At 40.9% G+C, this 8,926-nt stretch overlaps 1 protein-coding gene across 1 annotated transcript in view; it reads left to right on the forward strand.

Moving 5' to 3' along the window:
• The window catches only part of cdh10a (cadherin 10, type 2a (T2-cadherin)), a 34,399-nt gene extending 25,839 nt beyond the window's left edge, over positions 1-8,560 (forward strand). The window contains exons 8-12 of the mRNA XM_037757425.1: positions 175-311; positions 970-1,091; positions 1,927-2,035; positions 2,905-3,156; positions 7,267-8,560. Of these exons, the coding sequence (XP_037613353.1) occupies positions 175-311; positions 970-1,091; positions 1,927-2,035; positions 2,905-3,156; positions 7,267-7,757 (1,111 nt within the window). The 3' untranslated portion in view covers positions 7,758-8,560. The remainder of the gene's footprint in view (positions 1-174; positions 312-969; positions 1,092-1,926; positions 2,036-2,904; positions 3,157-7,266) is intronic.
• Positions 8,561-8,926: the final 366 nt, after the last annotated feature.

Raw genomic sequence — 8,926 nt, forward strand, 5'->3', positions numbered from 1 at the left:
GTCTTGTGAAGACGGATCTGTGCGAGCAGAAAAGATCATAACTGCAATTAATTTTATGAGCAACAGTATAGGTATGCAAATGCCGTAGAAACACACAATGCGCTATATGTTCCCATGAAGGAATGTTATTTTTATTGGTATTAACAATAACATGTTTGTGTGATATTCTTTCAGATACTCCATTGATCGGCATACAGACCTAGAGAGGCTGTTCAACATTGATTCAGTGAACGGCACCATCACAACGCTGAAAGCACTGGACAGAGAAATGTCCAAATGGCACAACATCTCTGTGGTGGCCACTGAAATAAGTAAATGTTTTGTATTTTATGTTGCAATTCCTAATATGACGAGTGCTGCAATAGCTAATTGATTATATCAATTAATACTGATTATAAAAACAGTTGGCAACTAATTCCGTTATCGATTAGTTGGCTCTTTGTTATGAAGAAATATCAAAAATATGCTCCGTCTGTTTTCTCTCCTCATTTGTGATGGATCAATGTAGCCGGGCTCCTGATGAACCTTGGTAAAACGCCCTGTTACATTGATCCATCATAAAACGGAGAGAAAAAACGATGAAAGGTGTATTTGTTGATTACGTTTATTTTTTAAATTAACCTGTAATCGAGCGTTTGTCCGTCAAAATGGACACAAATCTGCCGGAGGCGGGAGATTTAGCTAAGGCTATGGCTGCATCCCCAATGTATATTTATTTATTTATTTTAGTAAAAGAGAATTGTACAAGAAGACAAGGAATAAGTTTTGTTTCTGAATAAAATGCTGGAAATATATATTTTTCCCCCTTTTTATTTGATAACTTATCAATTCATCAAAGGAACAGATTAATCAAATATCAAACTAGTTGTTAGTTGCAGCCCTATATTATGACTTTTATTAACTCCTGTCATATTTCTAATTCTGCAAAAAACATGCTGATGTTATTTTTTTTAAATCTATTTATTTCAGATAACCCACGTCAGACCACTCGAGTGCCCGTGTTCATCAAGGTGCTGGATGTCAATGACAACGCCCCTGAGTTTGCGATGTCCTACGACACGTTTGTCTGTGAGAATGTCAAAGCAGGACAGGTGCTTAAAATTCATCATCTTCTATATGGAATATTGAAAGATGGATGTGTTTAGCTAATGTAATCATTTTAAGATAGGTTAAGGTTTATTATAAGCTGTGTCACACGTTTTTTTTTTGACATATGCTAAACTGTTACTCATAATGTTGTTGATTTATCAACGATATCACAGAAATCCTTGTAGTGTGATTGTGGTTTTATTTGATATACGTGTGCCGGATTCATAATCACTATAATGTATATGAACTTATAAATTATCTTTAATTAAATCAACCTGGAAGCATGGAGCATGTGTGGTGATGGTGAGGCGGTGGTCTCAGGGGAGCCGTTTCCTACGTCAGGAAACCGTTTCCAGTGTTATTGGGCGAAGAGCCAAACAGCAGTTGGCAGTGATCATCTATCAGTCACTGCCTTGACATTTACAGAGGAAGTGTCTGCATCCACAATGCTCACTCCATGTGCATGGTGCGTGCTGACAGATCTGTGTTAGGGCGCAGTCATTCACACTGCAGCCACATGTGTTTATAGTTTTGGAGTTTCGAGAGACAGCAAATCCCTTAATTATCCAAACACTCCTCACTAATTGCAGATTAGTCTGCAGTGTATCTGATGGGCTCCAGTTTACTCTCACTGAATGCTTCTTTTTTTTTTTCCTTTTACAACAGTGGCACAGTCTTGGCAATAAACTACAACACATAAAAATAGTAGATGAAACAAAATATACAAATGTGTTGCTCTGCATCGTGTTTACAATTAGATTCCTTTAGACTTCCCTACTAGGTATAATAATTACAAGCTTCCATGTGGTGTCTCATACTCTGTTCTTTTGTTCGCAGCTGATTCAGACAATAAGTGCCGTTGACACGGACGAACCTCTTGTTGGACACAAGTTCGTCTTTAGCATAAGTGCCACCAATCCAAACTTCACAATTGTTGACAGGGAAGGTAAGATACACGTTTGCATTTTTACTAAAAAAAACAAACAAATCTAAATGCTTCTCTATGCATGTTCAAATAAAACCTTAATGTTGTGAGTCTAAGGATTTAAATCTCTTTAAATACAGTGCCGGAAATCATAAGTTACAGCATAATACAAACAATATATTTGAAAAGAAAATGAATACATTTCCATTGAGAGAGTGTAGCCTATCTATGCTGCACTGTGTTACGGGCAGATTTCAGTTTCCCTGTTACACAATAAAAATATGTTAATGAAAAGAGTGGCAATGTTCGCAACTCCTCTGAAATGTAAAAGTCGTTCAGCAAGCGTGCAGTAACATATTGGACAACTTCAAATGCTGGATCTGTGTATTCCCTTCCTATTAAGCATAACAGTTTCAGTATGCCTAGTCATAGTTTTAGAATTCAGTAAATGTAAATATTAACTAAAGCTAGTAGACAAAAATGAAAAGACAGCAGCAGAGTCTGGAAATTCCTCTCTAAGCGGAATTTTACAAACAAACTTTGGACTTTAATTAGTTTTGCAAGAAAGTGTGTCCATGCGTAACTGCCATGCTTATGTCCTTTTAGAATGACTAATTAAGCTGTGTTTGCTAAAAAAAAATATATCATTAAAAAATAGTCAATTAACACAGGTTGTTACTAATCTGCTTGGTGTTGGTTTTAATTACTATTTAGACATCTTTACTCAAGATGCCAGTATTCTAAACAGCCCTGCAAAGTTATTAGGAGCCGTCCGTCACCAGATATACAAAGAAAAGGAAATAGAGTTTGCGAATCTTCCCCCTACGACTGTTTAGCTAAGTGAAACATCTCATCACTGAAGAGCTTTACCCGTTTGCATCTTTCCACAGATAACACTGCCAATATCCTGACACGGAGGGGAAGTTTCAGCCGGCGCGAGATGAGCATGTACTTCCTGCCCGTCGTGATCTCGGACAATGACTACCCCATTCAAAGCAGCACCAGCACGCTGATCGTGCGCGTGTGTGCTTGTGACAGCCGTGGAAACATGCAGACCTGTAACCCCGAGGTCCTGCCCTTTTCAGATGGCCTCACGACTGGAGCTCTGGTGGCCATACTGCTCTGTGTCATCATTCTCCTCAGTAAGTCCCCTCCTGTATGAGCATGTGTATGTGCATGTGTGTGTGACCATGTCTATTTGAACCCTCTTGTCCATCTTGTGATGTTTGTTTCTGCTTGTAGCAACAAGTTCTTCTACTCAAGTCAAGTCCATAGAATTTATATCGCCCAGAATCAAAAATCACAAATTGGCCTCACAGGGCTTTGATATCTGTATACCATATAACTTTATCCCTCTCCAATGATCCTTTACTATATCCTGCCCCCTTAGTTACTGTTGCTATGCATGCTAAGTTTTCCATTTTGGCATAGCACATTATGCAATTTATAGTGATAATGATGGCAGATTTCAAAATGTGTCGTCGTGTTTTGAAACAATGGATCTATTATTTCTCACAGAAGTTAGCAAAAGCAGGCAGGCATGTCATTTCTGGCCAGCAACCGTTGATTTTACTGGATAAAAATGACAATTGTTGCTAATTAACGTTGGCAACTTGAGTTGGTTGAAAACTCCGTCTCCAAGAGCCCTGTAAAAGGGTCTTAAGTATCTACTTGACGGGTAAAGGACAAAAAGTCAGCAACCTCAGCAGCCCGTATAGAAGACACATAAATACAGAGCAGCCCAGTCTTGCATGGTAGGGTTGTTAGTCAGCCCTCGTATCATATAACAATATTACAAATAAAGATGCAGTTAACATAACCCTGTTTAGATGATTACTTTAAAAAAAAAAAAAAAAACTTGGAAAGCAACACAGAGGTTAGATTTAAGATGTTTTGTACGCAAGTGTGTCAGGGGCAAATTGACAAAAGGTTTGCGGTCGCTAAAACTTGACCAATTAAAAAAGAAAATGGTGTAATTCTCAAAGCACCCTCAAAAGGTGAAATGCACCCCCAACTGTGCTGCCAAGCAAATAGCAAATAGGTGCTCCTGTGCCATTTACACATAGTATGTAAATTAGGTAATGTGCATACATTTGGCGCAACATTGGCCCCTTTCTATGCAAATGAGCCTCATTGCAAAAACAGTCCTATTCACAAAGATCAGCGCTCATAGCCACACACACTCACAGTGACATTATTAGCGTCTTCAGCGAGTTGGTGGTAACTGAAGCGCATTTGCAAGGGGTGTCACACCCAGACTTTCCACTGATCATGGCCAAATGAATCCCGAATATGGTTTCTCTCTGTCACAGTTACATGCGTGCTCTTGCCATTGTTCTGCCTACTGTGTTCTGGGCGCAAAGGCAACATTTATACTTTGCCACAATTGGATGCAAAAAACGTTAAATTGCACTCAGCTTCAAAACTTTATATTCCTGTTTACGCCGTACTATAATTAGCGCAACATTTTTGGTGAATCAGACCTTGAGACGGGGCAGATAGCTGTTGCGAGTTATGTGCAATTCATTCATCTTTGTGAATTGGGCTGTGAGTGTTCTAAGTAGTTCTAAGTAGTCTCACTTAGAAGAGAAAAATACATGATTGGAGAATGACTGTTTGGGGGTGGGGTTTAGCGAACAGTCAATTCTATTAACTCCAAAGACGTTGCCGCTTGTCAAACATGTCACATTTCTTTTCTTTGACAAGACAGTCACGTGAATGTCGGTGACATGTAAGCACTATGAAAGCATATATTCGTCCAATCCACATCGACCTCCAATGCTACCATGGCTGTCCTCAGCTGTCTTTTTAGCATTACAGATAGGACAAGAGCCGGACAAATGATCTTAATGACCTTGCCAAAAGATAGTGTTTTTTCCTGTTGAACTTCTCCTTTGATGCTGGTGTTTTTTAATCAATGGCATGCACACATGACACAAAGAAAGCATGTGCGATTAGCACTCCAGGTAGGCCTTACAGTCATATGATCCATGCTGCAGCCAATGCAAGGTGCTGAAGTCAATAACATGGCTCAGAGTGAGCTGCTTTGCTCAAGTGCATGCAGCTGAGTGCCTACATGAAGGAGGGGAAATATATCACAAGGTCTATCATTACAAACAGGACATCGATTGAAAGCTTTCCCAACTCACTGCAATCAATAAAATGTTACTGAAAATATGCATTTCTGCCAGCAGTCCCCACTCTGGCTGGCACCAGCTGAGCATCTTAATGTATTAAAACCATTATTGTGACATTACACACTCACAATTGTTGATGCAAGGAGATGTGGCCCTTAAACAGTGCTATCATATAGTATTCAAAACAACACACTTGAATGATTCACCTCATATATAAATGACAAAGTTAAGTCCTCTTGAAGTGAAAACGATCCATGTGGCCGATAGAATAATGACTCATATGAGCACTCAAACTACTTTGTTATTCAGTGAAACATCTTAGTCATACTTAAGAGAAAGCTAGATTAACTTTTTCTTGATGCAAACCTTAGACTTTGTCCACCCATCCATCCTCCCTGATGTTTTTTCTCCAGGCGCTATAAACACATCCTGCCACAGTACTTCCTTTATTCTTCACATGACCACATGAGGTTACTTGTCAAGAAAACATGAAAATAAGCCATTTAAGGCATTTGAACAATCAATTGATGCTGTCAGTATGTCAACCCAGCAGTACCGAGAGCTCCAGGATGTTTTGTCAGGGGTCTTTTTAAACATGTAAGTGATCATTAGTAATTAAAGCAGGTCCAATTGAAGACAGGTTACTTTGCATATTCTGTTTTACACTGCAGTTGTCCCCTCAGAAAGTCCCGCGGTTCTACGCCCCATTCATTAGCAAATAAATCCACTTAACAAAATGCTCGGTGTATGTCCCTGGCAGGTTGCGTGTTAATTCCTGACATCTGAAAGCACCACTTCAGCCCTCCTCGTGATCTAATGCAGTATGTAACAGCATACGGGGCACAACAGCAAAAGTGCCTATCGTTTTACCCGGCAAAAAGCAGAAATGTGTAGTGCTTATGGTCAAGGGCATATCAATAAGTAATGGGTTTCAACTGTCATTGAGCTTTACCTCGCTCGACCAAGCACAGTGCTTGATAGGAGCATTTATGACTGACTAGACATTGTGACTGTAGAATTCTGTGCATACTGTACGAGTGTTCAATAACACTGTCCTCATGCATTTGGGTGTGTGTGTACTGTCCTGCATATGAGCCTCTAACCCTTTCCATGTGTTGAACTTTCTGTCGCGGCCTCTTTTTTTTGGCCATTAGATCTGCGCCCCGCCTAAACTAGTGATACAAGCACATTAGTATTGACCAGCTTTTCTTCCATCTGCTCGTTTTAACTCCAAATTTTAAATTCGGCGTCTGGCGGTGGGCAGATCTTCTCTCACACGTCGAGTGCACTGAAGGTTAAACTCCATGCACTCCTCTTGAGCAAAATATCATGACATCTGCTCATTATCTGACGCTTTTCGCGCTTGAACCCTCCTGACAGACTGTCTCATTCACCTCTGCTTGACTCCGACGGGCAGGCGCTGAGCTGGAACGCCTCTCCCTATCTGGTCCTCCGCGTTGCAGCCCTATGAAACTGTCTAAAACTGTGGCACTGGTCAGTCACAAATGTCCGTAAAGATCCTTAGAAACAGACACCTCCATCCCCCATTCAACCCATGTTGAAGGCGTTGTAATTAACACCCAGGTGGGAGGCAGGTAGACAACTATAGTACCTGCTGGTAGGACAAAAAGGGAAAGGAAGGAGCACAGGTGAAGCAGGACTTGTGCTTGTCCGAAATGAGAGATTGCTTCCTCTTTTTTCTGAAGAATTATGGGTTTATTTAAAAACTTGCTACCACACAGTGCCACTCTCTGGAAACATGCTCACTCTGCAATCTCCGATTGTCTTTTACTGCTGAAAGAGAATGCAGGAGATGAGATATGAGGCTGTGTGCTGGAGAGAGAGAGAGAAAAAAAAAAGGATCATCTAACCGCCGTGCATTTTATACAGTGAATGTGCCGTTCAAGGGAAAGAGGAAAGAAAAAGCTTTTTCACTGAATCTTTAATAATAGGAGGTGAATGCCTGAGGCAGTGTTGGGGATTTATCACTGGTAGCAAATGTGTCTCCCCTCTGCGCTCCCGCTCCCCTGTGCTCTTTAATGCATGACACATGTTAGGAGGCACACATCTTATGCTGAGCTTTCCCTCTCTGTATTTCCCACTGTTTTGGTGTAGTGATCGTGGTGCTGTTTGCTGCCCTGAGGAGACAGAGGAAGAAGGAGCCTCTGATCATCTCCAAAGAGGATGTCAGAGACAACGTTGTCAGCTACAACGATGAAGGGGGCGGAGAGGAGGACACTCAGGCCTTTGATATCGGCACGCTGCGCAACCCAGAGGTGATGGATGCTAACAAGCTACGCAGGGACATCATTCCCGAAATGCTGTTTCCCTTTCGGAGGACATCACCTATAAAGGATAACACGGACGTCAGAGACTTTATTAACGGGAGGCTTCAGGAGAACGATTCGGACCCGACGGCGCCCCCCTATGACTCCCTGGCCACGTACGCTTACGAGGGCAGCGGGTCACTGGCGGAATCCCTCAGCTCGCTGGAGTCGGCCGCCACTGAGGGGGACCATGATTACGATTACCTCAGCAACTGGGGACCGCAGTTTAAAAAGTTGGCCGAGATGTACATAGGGAAGAGTCCCGACAGAGAGACTTAGGCGGAGCCGCGGCGCTCTCGCTTTTTTTAAAAGCCCATATTTTCTGTCTGTTTATCTAGCTAGCTAGCCAGACAGCCTATTTGTCTAGTTAGTTAGCTAGCCAGCTAGTTGACTGTCTGTCTACCTATCTATCCAGCTATCTATCTGTTTATCTGTCTAGTTCGCTAGCTAGCTCGCTAGTTAACTAGTAGTCTATTTGATTCTCACACACGTGCGTGGGCGCACACACGCACAAACAGAAGTTCCTGCGATCCACTTGTGGATTCTGAAATGGAAATCAAGACTTGAACTGAGTTTTCTCATTAATGGAGATACAGTATAATTCTCAAAGTTGTACTGTTTTTGGTCATAATCAGTAAAGATGCCTTTGAATTTTAGGATTTTTGTGAACAATGGTGTGGACAATGTGTTTTGTAATTGACCTGAGAGATAGTAGTATTGTATACTATCGATGTTTAATGGCACTGGACCGGGTTTTGGGCGGGGTTAGGGAAGGAGTCAAGTGGTTTTTGCAGCCACCTCCATTAAATACTGTAAATGTACAAAGTGTTTTTAATGATGGACATCCTATATACTATTTGCTATCTTTGTTTGACGAGCAATGTCCATGTGAGTGGTTGGTGCAGTTTATTTGTCAAACTGTGAATTCATTTCATCATATAGGTGTAATATGTAATGGAAAGTGTATGTTGTAGGAAAACTGTCATACACTGACAATTCATGCTGTTTGAATGCTGAGTCATATTGTTTTATATTTATATTTTTATACTTATTTTCTTAATAAAATGATGTAAAAAAAAAAAGAAGCAGCTATAGTTTCAGTCTATTGCCGTTTGTTGTGGTTACTGCTCTAGGTCCTAACGGATTTATTAAAGAATCCCAATATGTTATGTGGCCAAGGCCTAGGGAAGTTCAATCAGTAGTTGTAAACATGAGCTACTCTCTCTCAAAAGTAGAAACTCAAAGTCTCCGTCTTGTGATGTCATAGGGCAGTGATTGTCACAGTGGGGTCTGCAAAATAATTTGCTATAAATTATAAAATTGTGCTGTATCATTACAAAAGTACATATCTACAGATGGAGACCATTTGTGCCAATAAAACAAGCATATTGTGTCCATTTCTGCCAGCCACGTTAGCTTTGGACCAATAGAAACGTTTTCAAAAAAGT

Source organism: Sebastes umbrosus, chromosome 21 (assembly GCF_015220745.1).
Source record: "Sebastes umbrosus isolate fSebUmb1 chromosome 21, fSebUmb1.pri, whole genome shotgun sequence".
Taxonomy (NCBI): Eukaryota; Metazoa; Chordata; class Actinopteri; order Perciformes; family Sebastidae; genus Sebastes; species Sebastes umbrosus.